A 15,355-nucleotide genomic window follows, 5' to 3' on the forward strand; every position below is an offset into this window, starting at 1 on the left:
TAATCTTCCTCTCCCTAAACATCCTATCCTAAAAAAAGGGAAGAAATGCATGTGGGCCCAGGGCTGATTAATTAGTTATTATATCCTGAAGAAGACTCTAGTGAGAACAATAAAGGAAAAGGCAACAAGGATCATATTGGAAGGGACCTTAGTGGTAATCAAGGTCTGAGAAGTTAAATGGCCTGCCTGGAATTATAGAAGTAGTAGTAGGAAGTCATGGAGCTGGGGTTCGAACCAAGGTCCTGACTCTAAGTCCACTGTTTCCATTTATATTAATTATGCCTTATATTTTATCTATCCCAGATTGCTGAGCTCCAACTTCCCTCCACAGGACCTTTTCATTTCCATCCTTCATCTCTCCTGTCTATAATTCAGGCCTGCCTAGAGCATTCAGGAAATATTAAAAGGGCTTTGCTCTATTCAACAGGAGAAAGAGAGATCGATGTACAAACCCTTTCCTCCCCAGATCCATGTGCTAGAATCTTTATAAATGGTGTGTTTCAGTATGTGGCTTGAGAATTCGTTCAAGTTTTCTGTCAGAGATGATAGAATACTTAAAGAAGGGAAAAGAGGAAATGTGAAATAAAACATCTCTTCTGTAAAAACGTATTTCTGATAAAAAGAAACCATTGGCTCAAATCTAGAGTCAAATGACAACTTTATTAACATTATTGTGCTATATGCTACCTGCAGGCTAACTTGTTTTTTAAATGGTCCCTAACCACCTTGAGATTAAGGTTTATGATTCCTATTTTCCTTCATGTATCCTTAACCTCTAACAAGGGCATATATATGATGTTTAATAAAGGATTTAATTAAGGATCTGAAATCAATGTTAATGTAAAATTCACCTAATACAAGGATTCTAATGCATGCATACTGGCAATTGCATTTAATGTTAACTGTAGTGGAAAAGAAAAATTGGTACCTGGAACACATGGCCAGTAGCCTTTAGCTTTGGCTTTTCAGTTTCTTCAGCAAGTGCAGCTGTAGAAACAGTTTCATCAACATCACATTTGGCACGGGACTTAGCAAAATCTTCATACAGCTGAACCTGTAGAAATCAAAAGTACTAAATGTTACAAGTTCCTCAAATCATATAATTACCAAAGATCAATAAGTTCATAATTTAAGATTACTTTCACATTAAGAATATTAATGTAAAATTATTTTAAGATTACTTCGATTATTCAGTAACTATGTTATATTTTACTTAAATTAATTCTAGATTCCGGATATAGAGCTGAATTCAAATCAACAAGCATTTACCATGTTTGTTATGTTAAAAAGCACTGAAGAAGGGGTTGGGGAAGTACCATGGCCACACAAAAACAAAACAGTCTGTACGTGCTCTGATCCTCCTTATACTAGGTGACTGACCATGGCTGAGTCATTTAAGATCTTTAAGCCTTAGTTACTAAACATTTATTAGGTGCCTACTATGTGCCAAGCACATATGTGGAGCAATTAGGTGGCTCAGTGGATAAAGCACTGAACCTGGAGTCAAAAAGACCCAAGTTCAAATCTGATCTCAGATACCGACTACCTGTGTGATTTCAGACAAGTCACTTAACTTCTGTTTGTCTAATTCACTGGAGAAGGAACTGGCCAAAAAAAACGCAAGAAAGCATATAGCCATGGGGGAACAAAGAGTCAGACACAACTGAATGACTCAATAAGAACAAGTGCCAGGCACTGTGCTAAGCACTAAGGATATAAATAATAATAAAGAGTCCCTGCAAGCCTCAGAGAACTTACAATCTAATGAGGAGGTGGGGGGCGGGAGAGAAATAGAGGAGTGGAGAGATGATGGACAAAGAGTTCAGAGAAATCCAAAAGCAGTGCAGCTGGAGGGAACTGGGCAGGAAACTGGTACTGAGAGAGGTCCTGCCTCAGTAAGAGTGGGCAGTAAGCTCTCTGAACACAGTCAGCAACCCCTTCCCAACCTGTACAGTCTAGTCAAATAGGTGCTCTTGATGTTTCTTATACCTGGCACATTGCTTTCGGTGTCTGTGCCCCTACCCCCATGCCCAGAACACACTTCTTCCTCACATGTGGTTCTTAGAATCCCTTGTATCCTTCAAAATTAAGCTCCAGAAGCCTTCCCTACATGTTGTTTCACTAGAAAGAAGGTAAACTCTCTGGGGCCAGAGACTGCTTCATTTCTGGGTTTTGTATTCCTAGCTCCTAGCAAAATGCCTAACTAACAGCTAATCAATGCCTGCTGATTTATTGATTCACTTCTTTTAAAAAGGCATATATTCAAGTGAATATATGGTTTCCATGAAGGATTACAGCTTTTTGAATACTTGTTCCTACTCTTACCTGTAGAGGGCTTAGAGTGCAATAATAATCTTGAATAATTTTGGGTGGAAGATCCTGCAAAACATCCTCTTTCATTCTTCTCAAGAGAAATGGCAGGACCTGGCGATGTAGTGCTTCCATTGCAAGAACGCCTATTATTTGTAGGGGTGAAAAAGTGAAACAATTCATAGGAAATGATTCATTTATCTACAGGCAAATTTGATTAACTGAGTTGAAGGAAAAATTCTTTTTTACCTGCTTCTTGTTCTCGACTGGAGCTTCGAGCATCCCTACTTGCTAATATAGGTTTACCGTAACGAGCTGCAAACTGACGTTCAGTACCCAAAAATCCTGGCATGAGGAAATCAAAAAGTGACCAAAGCTCCAACACGTTGTTCTAAATTAAGGGGGGGAAAAAAGGGGGGGGGGGAGAAGGGAAAAATACCAGTTAAATCTTATATTAGAAATATTTTTTCTTTAAAAAAAAAAAATCTGTGATGCATCATCCCATTCTATCCAATTTTTTTAAACTTCTCATTATTTTCTTCTCTGAGAATGCATAAGCCAAACTGAATACATGTTAAGCTTTTTCATGCCTTCTCTTTGCTCACTCTCTTTCCTTGTCCCTAGATCTCATCTTTGATTACCAAGTCCCTAACTATCCTTTAAGAAAAAGACTCAAATGCTATCTCCAACATGAAACTTTGCCTAACCCAATCCATTAGTCATGACCCCCTCTCCTCTGTATAAATGGAGATTTTGAGCCTTTGGACTTCATCCCCCAGAAGTCCTTTGTAGTTCCTAAATTCCATTTTCCTGCATCCCCACGTTTTGTGTGATTGTATTTAAGTGGCTGTACCTCCTCCCTCTCTCCTTTTTTTTGGACCTGACCAGGCTGAAGTCAGGCAGTTCTTTTGCTTTAGTTATTAATAATAAAACTTTATAAAATATAATATTTAGTTATTGATTATTAATTTTAAAACCCACATTTTGACTTACTATGAAGCAATTACAAATTCTCAATAATTTTTTAGCAGACAGCCCTATAGTAAAGATAGTAAGTTTGTTCAGTTGCTGCCCACCACATGAAGCAGTGGCGGCTGTGGCTGATGGCAGGGTGTGGCCTGTACTCCTGCCCCACCCTGCCGCCTGTGGTTGCTTGCTCAGCCAGCATTCCTCACCAATCTTCACCCAGGTTGGAGCCTCCTCTTGCTGAGACCAGACCCACTACAAGAGCCTAGCCATTCTTTTTTCCAGAGGGTGAGGTATAAAAATCCTTCCACCCCAATCCCTTTCCACACTCCACATGTGTGTTTCTAACCTGCCATAGCCATTTTTCAGCGTGGAAAAAAGAACCCCACACCTTCTAATTTTCAAGAAGATTTTTTTTAAAGCTGATCCTGGACTAGAAGGCTATTACTAAAGATTTTTCACAGGGAGGGCAGTTAATTCCAAATCTGTAGATTTAAAATCAGTTTTGGGGAATAAGCCTGATTTTTTCCCCTCTTTCTCTTTGCCCAAAACACCAGGGAGAAGTATTTTTTCTCTCATATGCAAATAAGCCATTGTTTTCCCTCAAAGTTTTGCTTCTTTATGTTTACTCTTTAAATAAACCCCATTCAGCCTCTTTCTGGAAAAATGCTATTGCAAAGCATGCTTGAAACCCTGAAACAACTGAGTTGGTAGAGCTTTAAAAAAGTGCAGTTTGGATTTGCTTAATTCTTATCCTTGGACTTTTTTTTTTCATTGGAGATTTCCCACTTTATTCCCCTCTCCTCAAGAATATGCCACAAGCTAGCCTGCTTATGCTACAAACCAACCTGAAATATTTTGACAAAGTTCTAAAGGTCCTAACTGCTCTCAACATGCAGAGTGGAGGTTCTGCCTTGTGCTTCTATGAGGAAATTCAGACCTCTGACAAATGAAATCTAAATGGATAATAAATACTGGCGGAAGGGAAGGAAACTTTAAAAGGGATCTGGAAGTTTCTTGCTATTTTGAGTTTATTCTTCTATAATAGTGAATAAGTCTATTGGGATTGGTGAAAAGGATTTTCACTGCACTGTCTGTACCTTCTCGCTGGTTTATATTATTGTATTTACTGATTGCTTTAAGGTTTAAATTTTTTTAAGTTTATCTGTTTTAATCTAATCAATACCTTTCTATAATACTGAATCATTTTAAGCTACTATGTTTTGACTATATTGATCTTTAATTTGTACCTTTACCTCTGTTGAAGAACAAAATAACACTATATAAGCCCATGAACATCCTGCTTAAAACCCTTATTACTAGATCCATTGAAAATCACATTGCCTTTGTTAATTTTCACATAGATCAATGGTTCTCAACCCTTCTAATGCCGTGGCCCTGCAATACAATTCCTCATGTTGCAGTGACTCCAAACCAAAAAATTATTTTGGTGGCTACTTCAAAACTGTAATTTTGCTACAGTTATGATTCAGAATGTAAACACCTGATATGCATTATGTATTCTCATTGCTACAAATTGAGAGGTTGAGAACCGCTGACATGGATGATGATGGATGGATTTCAACAAAACTGGTTACATTACATACAACCTTGAGAGAATTTAATAAGCTAAGAATTTAATTGTAATTTTAAGGGGTCTTCAGAACTAATTTTACATAACTAGTAGTTTCTGAATAGATGATATTTTATTTATATATATATAAAATAAAGAATGTTGTATTAAAGGTAGAGAAACAAAGAAATGTTCCTTCCAAGGTGTTTATGTATCAGGAAGCCAGAAAAAAAGAGCTCCTGCAAAACTCTTCATTTTAATTTACTTCCAGCAGAACAATCTAGATTTCTTGATGATGTTCTAGACCCAGATAAGTTTTACTTTGTTTAAAATTATATTTACCAAGGTTGAAAGATTTGCTACATCTGTAAAAATTGTGACAAATATCCATCAGTTCATAGGTTTTTTGATGTCATACAGCAACTTATTTGAAATATGATAGTGGGTTTGTTTGCTATTGTAATTAACATGGCTAGTGTGAATTTTGGGGACTTTGGTACTTCTTTAAATGTGCATTGTCTATTGTGTTACTCTTTTATTCTGTAAATCATTTTGTACTCACATGAATGAGACAGTGTGCCACTGATTTCAAGCTATATATTTTTGTTTTTTGAAACTTTTTATTATTGTTTTTCCTTTTTTTTCCTCCTCTTTGTATTTGAAGCACATGGCAACATATATTGAGATTTTCCTTTATTTTTTTTTTATTTTGCAGTAATATAAGTTTTAAATACATTTCTTCTAATATTAATGCATGCCCAAAAAGCTTTAGACTATAAAAATGCCATTGATTGTTTAAAAAAAAATTTATGGGAGTTTGCTTAATGATTGTCTGATTCCAGGACAAGAGAATACAAAAAGAACCATTGCACAGTGCCAAAGAAGCACACAGCTAAACTACATAGTGCCAATTGAGCACAAAGTCAAAGAGACCAACCAATCCCAATGGGATGGATGAAAATTTTGAGCCAAGACAAGAGAACTTGAACTTGTTTGGGGTTCGAGGTTGCGGCTGTTTAACATGTGTTAAAGGCAGGTCTTTCTTGTCCCACATTCTACCAAGTATCTCAAATTTGGCTCCTACCTGGCTCCTATAATCTAGCCCCTTTTCTGTCTTTCATGGTATGGCAAACTTTCTGTAGTTCTGGCTGGACGACTGGGTAGTGCATAATTTCTTAAATCATTTTAATTAGGCTCAGATTCAAGGATCTGTTATAGGTTTGTTTTTCCTTTAATTAGATTTTTTTAGACATAAAACTTTTACATTTTGTATTATATCCACAAGTTATTTTTCTCTTTTATTTGGATTTTTCATGTTTTTTATTTTCTTTTGCAAATCGATTCATATACCTCATAACACAGTCATGCATCCCTGAGTGATCCTGTATTTGTTATTATTCACTTCAGGGAGGCCAAGTTATTGTTGTGAACTTTGACTTAAATTTGAGCAATTTTAGGAAAATAAACTTGCTACTTCCCAGAATCCAGAATGTGCCATGAAGAAAGATGCTTGCAGAGACCACATGCTTCACCAGAAAATCCAGAGTGAACTTTGGGATGTGAATTATGGGGGGTTGAAATGCTTTTGTTTTGAATATATACTCTTATGCCAAAGGGTACTGCCCCCAAATTGGTTTTTTGTCAATCTAGTAATCACTGGTTTTGTTCTCTTTTCCTTTTATCCACAAATTATTGAAATCTTTAAGCTGATTATGTTTCCATGATCCTTTTAGGGAAACTGGTTTCCCAATAGGATCATAGGAGGGTATGTATAAATGGAGATTTTGAGCCTTTGGACTTCATCCCGTAGAAGTCCTTTGAATTTCCCAAAATTCCATTTTCCTGCGACCTCATATTTTGTGTGATCATATTTAAGTGGCTGTACCTCCTCCCTCTCACCTTTTTTTGGACCTGCGACTAGGCTGAAGTCAGGCAGTTCTTTTGCTTTAGTTATTATTAATAAAACTTTATAAAATATTTAGTTATTGATTATTAATTAAAAAACCCATACCTCAGATCTCACAGAGCAATTTTTTTTAAAACTCTATGACATAAAATAATGCAAATAAATGTACTCTAGTTATTTTTAAGTATCATCCTCTGAGACTGAGTCAAGAATTCAATTTTATCCAAACTTTGTGAGCTAGGTACTGAACTCACTAAAGAGACTCCGAGGGGGCAGCTGGGTGGTTCAGTGGATTGAGTCAGACCTAGAGATGGGAGGTCCTAGGTTCAAATCTGGCCTCAGACACTTCCCAGCTATGTGACCCTGGGCAAGTCACTTAGCCCCCATTGCCTAGCCCTTACCATTCTTCTGCCTTGGAACCAATACACAGTATTGACTCCAAGACAGAAGGTAAGGGTTTAAAAAAAAAAAGAGAGAGAGAGACTTTGAATTGTGACTGGATAATAGATATGGGATTGAGTAGATGAGAAGAGGATATTAAATAATTACAGTAGGTAGAGAACAAGGATTATTCCAACTTGCCTACCTAAACCAGTGATTGGGGATGGGTAATAAAGATGAAGAAAAGAATAAAAATACAGCCAGGGGGCAGAAAGGGCAGTCAGGAAGACTGAGATCAGAAAGGAGACAGGTCTCAGTGAAAACCAGAAAATGGAAGGAGTGGGAAGGGAAAAGATGATAAGGACTCTAGTATGATGAATGAATGACATTGCTTCTCCAAATTACCAAATTCATACATCCTATTATCTAAGGTAAAGTCAGGCAAACTTTATACATAGTATAGCATTAGATATGAAGGCAACTTCTTGAAAACTCTTCATAGAATCCATCAGCATCTGTTCCTTACAATTTAACAATCTTGACCACTCTTCTACACCTGCCCATTGCTATTAACTTTTCAGGGTCAATGCTGCCTTTGCTAGTAAAGAAGTACTACTGTAATAGCCTTCAAACCCTCTCTCCTGCCCCACATAATTGCTGGGTACATCATCAGGTTCAGAGGCAGGAAGGTTTTAGAGGAAACTCTCTTGATAAATTAACCAAGAAGTTCTTTAATATAGTTGAATACAAAATTGAATATAGATTATAAGAAACTTCAAGTTATTTAAATTTGTTTTATAACATCAATTAAAAAACCTGATTTATAAAGGTATATAAGATATACTTGTATAAACAGCAACAAAATCTGTTCAGTTAATAAATTAGTAGTTCATTATGTTAAATCAAAAGTTTACTGATATTTTTAAAAATAAAATTATGAAATTTTTGAAATGAAATGATTAAAAATAATAAAATTTATACCACTGCAATATGTCACATACTTTAAAAACTATATAAGAGCAAATAATTACCTGGATTGGTGTTCCAGAAAGAATTATCCTATAATTGGCAGTCAACTGTTTTACAGCTTTTGATAATTTTGTTTTTCCATTTTTGATGACATGGCCTTCATCAAGAATACAGTAGTTAAATTTGATATTTCTGGAGGAGTAAACAGAAAATTTCTATATCAGTCAACTTTTATTGATCACTTAGAGTGCATATAACACTGTATTAAGCAATCATGAATGAATACAATCTACAACAGACATGCTAAACTTCTGTACAAAAAGAAATTAAAGTTGCCTGCCTCTGTTCCTCTCCTTTTCCAACACAAACTACTAACTGTACTACAGGGTAAAAAGATGAAGGCAACTTCAACAATTCCTCTGCCTTTCCAGCTCCATTATCTATTTCAACAAAGGGAAAAGGAAGAATGGAAGAACTAGCTCTTTATACCTTATTATTGATTGTCCCTCACCCACTATCTCATCTTCCTAGCTCTGGCACCCTATTCCACACCATCTGTCCTCATCCCTTTAGATTCTTTTTACCTAGATCAAATTCTACTTATCTCTCAACTCTATTCCTCACCCACCCCCCACTAGGCTTTGCCCCAGGCAATGGTAAGTGCCATCCAACAGGATGGTAGCACCTGGGGAAGTTTCTACTTCCATTTCAAAGGTCACAGCATAAGGAGATTTGCTCCTAGCATTCCAAATGAGAACTCTGTTCTATGGGGAAATAGTCATTTTAATGAACAGGAGTTACTAGAATACTATATACCACAGACATTAAAAGTGTTTGGGTCACACTTGTGATTTTATTGGTGGTATATAAACTTCCTCTACCCTTATAGATCAGTAACTTGGCTGTAACAGAGAGCAGACTAGAGGCACTGTAAGGTTAAATGACTTGTTTCAGGAAGCAGATTTAGTATGTCTGAGAGGCAGGAACTGAAGGTCTTCTTTCTGTAATTTTAAAAAATTTGTAATCTATCTATCTTTCTTTCTTTTTATTTGTTATTATGGCAGGTCTTCTTGAAACTAAGGCCAACTTTCTTTCTTTAAATTTATTAGGAGTAGCTGTGATATGTGATTGTGATGGAATATTATTATGCCATAAGAAATGAGGAAGGGAATTATTTCAGAAAAACTTGTAAAGACTTATATGAACTAATGCAAAGTGAAGGGAGCAGTCAGGAGAGCACTGTATGCAGAAACAGTAATATTATAACAATGATCAAAACTGTGAAAGATTTAGCCTCTCTTATCAAGATAATGATCCAAGACAATTCCAAAAGACCCCTGATAAAACAAAACAAAACATACAAACAAAAAAACACTATCCACCACAGAGAGAACTGATACATTCTGAATGCAGATTGAAGCAAATGTTTCCCCCATTAAAAATTTTTTTTCTCTCTCTTTTGCAGCATGGCTATTGTGGAAATGTTTTGTATAACTTCAAAATGTATAAGGAGTATTGTACATTGTAAATCTTAAAACTACTCAGACTCTACTTTAGAAGATTTGATCTAGATATTTTCTTATTGTAACAATGGAGATACTTGGTCTAACAAGAATCAAGAATGCATTGGGAACTTTTAAAGTTAAAGTTATTCTACCCTACTCAGACAGTGCCTTAGGGGAAGATAAAGTTGTAAACTCCTGATTGAACAATGAAAGTCCCATACCTTATAGCAAAACTAGAAGAACCTTAAGCTAGGTCTATTTTTAGATCTAATACAAAAGGCTGTTAAGTACCTGTAAAGGTTAAACTAATCACAAAAAGGTCAAGTAACTTGCAAAAGGCAAGTTTAACAAAGAGGTGTGAAGTACTCAGAAGATTTAATCTAACCAGAGAAGGTGAAAACTAAGAATGGGCAGTCCTGGAAAAAAGTGTCTACTGTGATTGGTAGATGTGAAAATTTAGGGGAGGTGACATAAGAGAAAAATCTCTTTAAAAGGAGGCGAAGGAACAGTTCAAGGACAATTGAATTCAGTTTGGAGAGGAATTTCAGTTTGGAGTGGAAGAACCCAGCTCAGAGACAGTCTTGTGGTGAGTGATAAAGACTGACTTGCTCTCCCTTAGGCCTTTTCCTACTGCTTGGCTCAGCCTGAGCCAGAGCAGTTTAGATTAATTCTCTCCTTCTCCCCTTCTCCCCTCCCCCTCTCCCTCCCTTAATTCCTTATTTCTTTATTAAATAAAATCTCCATAAATCCCTAGCTGACTTGGGTATTTTCATATTTGGAAATTTCCCATGGCGACCACTTATTTAGATTTTAAGTCAAAACACTAAAATTATTGCTTACAGTTTTGGCCAAGGCCTTTATAGTTTTGGCGTTTACTACTTCTTGCTTTCACAATGAGTGAGAGGGGCTGGAGAAAATATGGAACTGAAAAAATTCTCTAGGGGTTAAATACTTTTATGTGTTGGCTATGGAACTTAAGAAAAAAGTACAGTATAGCGGGAAAGAAAACTGGAATCAGAGTTAAATGACCTAAGTTTGAATCTGCTAACTCACATTTAATTTTTGATATTTCATTCCCTCAAAGTAAGTCTCAGTTTTCTGATATAAAATGGAGGGATCTGGTTTTATAATCTATACATTCAATTTTAGTTCTAAAATCTCATGATCTTGTTATGATAAGTCTGGGTAGTAATTTTAAAATTTCTCTTTTGAGAGCCAGGCTTAGGGACAAGAGGTCCTGGGTTCAAATGTGACTTCAGATACTTCCAGGCTAGGTGACCCTGGGCAAGCCACTTAATGCCCACAACCTAGCCCTTAAACCTTGGAACCAATATACAGTATTGATTCTATGATGGAAGGCAAGAGTTTAAAAAAAAGTTTCTCTTAAAGGAACTTTTAGAAAATAATCCATTTACAGTTTAATCTTTATCAGAACCCCAAAATGAAATATTCTTAGAATTTTTTAAATAAAAAATTTTTAATTCTTACTTAAAAAAGTCTATGTCATTCCGTACAACGTCATAAGAAGCCACTATCAGATTATGTTTTTTGACTTGGTGCTGTAACCTTTATAAACAAATAAAGAAAAAAGACAGGATAAGTATAAGTTTGTAAAGCATCAAATTTATTATACATTTCAGTAATAAAAAAAGTATTTCAATTAAATAATTGTTGAAAAATTTGTTTCAAAGTTCTTACCTTATTCTTTCAGTTGGAGGTCCAGTGTAGTGCAAAGGATTGAGATACTCTTTGGAGCAAAATTTACCTACTTCATCAACCCAGTGACCTGTAAGAGTGGGAGGACAAACCACCAACGATGGAAGCGGCATGCATTCTGCTAATTTAGATCTTGCGTATTCCTGGGCTCTTTACAACATCAAAACATACCAAAATTACAATTAAAAAAATTTTTATCAGAATCTTCAAGTCTTGCAAAATGAATCTTTGAATTACCTGAAACAGTGGTCTCCTGCAAGAATGCAAATAGACTGTAATGTTTTTCCTAAACCCATATCATCACACAGAATTCCATGAAGCTTGTATTTATTAAGAAATGCCAACCAATTCACACCATCCTATAAGGTTTGTGGAAAATGGAAGGGAGAGAAAATTAATGAACAGATTAGAATTTTTATCTTAAAAAATAGAGTCCCTTTTGGCAACATAGAAGAAATCCTTTTTAGAAGATTACCTGCTGATATTTTCTGAGTTCAGCTTTAATTGGAACTGGAATTTTATAATTTTCTAATTTTTTCCCATCCAGTAACTGTTCCAAGAAGTGCCTTTCTTTAGCTTTCAACTGGATTAATTCTTCTGACATATTTGGAGGATCAGGAATGCCTGCCTAAAACGATTTTTTAGTTTTTGAAATGAAAACTATAGATAAAAGTTTATTTATAATTAAGTCATAACTCATATCTATAAAACTGTCAATCAAAACTTATTAATCACAAGTTGTATCATCATATCTATACCACATTAAGCTAAATTGAAATTTTCACTACAATTTTGATGATCTGGGAAAAAAAAGGCACAAGTAGAATCTAGGGCATCCATAAAGTCATTCAAAGATAACATATGTCAAAATTAGAATAACATTTTTAAGTACAAAGTACTACTTCAGAAGTGAGCTAGAAATATATGTAAGCACATCCCAAAACATCTTTAAAATGTTAACATTTACCCCCCACCTGGATTCAATATTTAGTCTTTGACTTTCTTGGGACATATGTCTAGTAATGGGGTCTCTAGTTCAAAAGGTATAGACATTTTAGTTCTGATATATTGTTTGGACAGTGCCAAGAGCACATAAAAAAGGTGTCAAGAAATATTGTCATTTTAAAAGAAAACTAATGGAAAGAAATAGGATTTGAGATAAATTGTGAAATAGTTAGAATTCTGGCAGATAGCGAGAAAAGAGCAAGTTGTTCCAGGTGGAGAGAAAGTAATGTGAGAAAGCAGATCAGAGGGAGCATGGCTTATGGGGGGGTTGAAGGGGTGGGGAGAAGAAGCAGTGCTGCTAGGTAAGGTAAGTCTAATACCTCCAGGTCTGAATTTTTTTAATCCAAGCATGTCAATTTCAATCTTGGGATAGCAGATTTTAGTCTCAGATATTTGATACAAAGACTTTTTTTAACCCAACTGATAACTTTCCTTTTTATCCTAGTTGCAATGACTTTATACAAGTGTTTTTTTTTTTTAATTTCATAAGGGAAAAGATTTTACATTTGGAGATGGTCTCCATCCTTTTTTGTTGTTGTTAAGAATTCTCACCCTAGCCATAGCTGCAAAAGTTACTTAAAAACAGAAATTCTTTTAAAAATTATTTTTCAAGCAACACGGGGAGAATTATAAGATATCTGATACAATAAAATATACAAAAGATACCCCCTTTTCAACTTACCTCAAGTGGCATTAATCTAATTAATGTTGCAAAGCACTGTGTAGCCATGAACCGTACACTATCTGTCTGATCACTCATTCTTCCCAATACAGGTACAACTAAAAGAACAATATATGGAACGATACCAACATCTAGTTGTTCCATTACAGCTTGAATAAGTGATTAAGGAAATTGTCAGTTGAGTCTTCTCACGTGAGGCATTATAATTAGAAACACTGAAGTCATTATTTTCACAATTGAATTTTACAATTAATACTTCTGTATGAACCTAAAAATAATTTTCATTACAGGATATATTTTTAAACTAGTGAACTGAGACATAAAATTCTACTTATATATACATGTTTCTTTTCACATCATACCCTCACATAAAAATCAAATAACATTAATATTATCAGTTAAAAAATTTTTTTTTAATTCATATAGAACAGAAACAATTTTGTGATAGTATCTGACATTGCTGGAATATTTTCCTCTGTAGAAATTTAAAATATATAACCTAAACTCAAATGGTTTTTTAAGAGGCAAAAATAAACTCTCAAGATTTGTCTGCTTCCTTTTAATAGTGGTTAAAATGGAATAGCTTTAAAACTCTAGGTTAAAATCAAGGTTTGTAAATAAATGCCCAATTTAGTTATTCACGTGTTTAGAAATGGGTATGGGGAAATCTCAAATACAGAGGCTATGCCTTTGGTCCCCTTGGATGTGTTCAACTTCTTTTTTCAATTCAGAATATCAGGAGTTATAGGTCAAGAAAAATATCTACTGTCATTCAAAGGTGGAATTGTGAAGAATTAGCAATTTATTTATTGTATAGAGATCAGTCTTACCTCAAAAATCTCTGCCTTGAATAAGATGGAAAGTAGTTGAAATAATACTATTAATATTAAATTGTGGTAACATTATAGGATAAATGTGCTTTTGTTCTTTGATCTAAGAACCTAATCACCATCTATAAAATTATCTCTATGATAAAATGAGGTCTAAGATCTAAACACTTTATAAATTTCTTAGCACCTAAGCAGAGCCTTATTTGGCAAGTTTCTAACAAATGCTATTGAATTGTGATTAGAATGAATTTTTCAATCAAAATTTTTGTAGTCTTGAGGAATGTCTGATGGCTTCATTATCAGGAGATTTGGGAAAAGGGTCCAGACTTGTTACATCATGAATATAGAAAACTCCATGTTGTGAAACACTGACAGAGAATCCTAAACATCACATCTACAAAACAGGTTTTTTAATCACGAACATATGTACATAAATCATTTTTGCTCTCAAGATCTTATAATTCAAAATTCTGATTAACTCAAAATCAGTAGAGTTTTAACAGCTTCTCAAAGGCTTTTTTTTTTTAAAGGATACAGGCAAGTGCTTCAATTGCACCTTCTTGTTTGGTACTATCATCAATTGCTCCTATCCATGGAAGAACCTTCTCTAAAAAAATATTCATTGTTTCCATGGTAGCTATTTTGCTCATGACTCCTACACAACGAGCAGCCATGTGCCTCACTGCAGTGTTGGGGTACTGAAGGCACATGTATAGATGGGGCAAATGCTGTACCAACTGGAAAGAAAAATTCAATTAGAACATGAGTTATATAACAAATGTACCTCAGATAGTCCCATATTCAAGTGGGTGGTTAATAATATAAATTAATTCTGAACACTGGTTTAATTATCACCTCTTCCCCAGGAAACCCCAAGGATATTACAGATATCATGAAATTCTCAAGAGAAATTTTGCTCAGAGTATTTGTTGGTACAGACACTGAGTATGAGGAGCTCCTAAGGGGGCAAATTCTTCCAACAACACAGAGTGGCAGTTTAGAGTCTAAAGAGGCCACGTGAGAACAAGCACCAACAGGTTAGGTGACTTGTCCATGATCACCCAGCAGTTGTGTGAGACACAGAAAGGACATGAACCCTGATCTTGGCTCTAATGCTAGCCCACTGGTCACCATTCTTTGAAACCTCTAAACTTCAATTTTAAGCACAATGTGTTGAATAACAATCTATCACAAACAATGAAAGAATAGTTCTATTCTTAAAGAGAAAACAGTCACTAGTTCTGCAACCACCTCTCTTGGGCATTCAATATCTCCTTTCTCCACTACGCCCAGAATCCTCTAATTCTCTTTAATATCTTCCAATTACAAAATAAAATTGGGGTGTGTGTGGGGGAATATAAATAAAAATTCCCCCCCAAAACTCAAGGTTCAGAATCAGAGTTTTGCTTGATTGTGCTTATTTGTTACAAGGTTTTTGTTTTTGTTTAATTTCAGGGGGAAAGTACATGAGAAGTAGGGGGAGATTAGGGATATGGTTATATCCCTTGTTCC

At 35.2% G+C, this 15,355-nt stretch overlaps 1 protein-coding gene across 4 annotated transcripts in view; it reads right to left on the reverse strand.

Annotated features, from left to right (window-relative positions):
* The window catches only part of BTAF1 (B-TFIID TATA-box binding protein associated factor 1), a 118,524-nt gene that overhangs the window by 19,252 nt on the left and 83,917 nt on the right, over positions 1–15,355 (reverse strand). For all 4 annotated transcript variants that reach the window (XM_007478817.3, XM_007478816.3, XM_056802580.1 and 1 more), the window contains 10 exons: positions 14,379–14,580; positions 13,014–13,162; positions 11,802–11,954; positions 11,564–11,685; positions 11,309–11,476; positions 11,099–11,176; positions 8,168–8,297; positions 2,560–2,701; positions 2,326–2,456; positions 929–1,054 (listed from right to left, as the gene is read on the reverse strand). In XM_007478817.3, the coding sequence (XP_007478879.1) occupies positions 929–1,054; positions 2,326–2,456; positions 2,560–2,701; positions 8,168–8,297; positions 11,099–11,176; positions 11,309–11,476; positions 11,564–11,685; positions 11,802–11,954; positions 13,014–13,162; positions 14,379–14,580 (1,401 nt within the window). The remainder of the gene's footprint in view (positions 1–928; positions 1,055–2,325; positions 2,457–2,559; positions 2,702–8,167; positions 8,298–11,098; positions 11,177–11,308; positions 11,477–11,563; positions 11,686–11,801; positions 11,955–13,013; positions 13,163–14,378; positions 14,581–15,355) is intronic.

The sequence above is a fragment of the Monodelphis domestica genome, chromosome 1, assembly GCF_027887165.1.
Source record: "Monodelphis domestica isolate mMonDom1 chromosome 1, mMonDom1.pri, whole genome shotgun sequence".
Taxonomy (NCBI): domain Eukaryota; kingdom Metazoa; phylum Chordata; class Mammalia; order Didelphimorphia; family Didelphidae; genus Monodelphis; species Monodelphis domestica.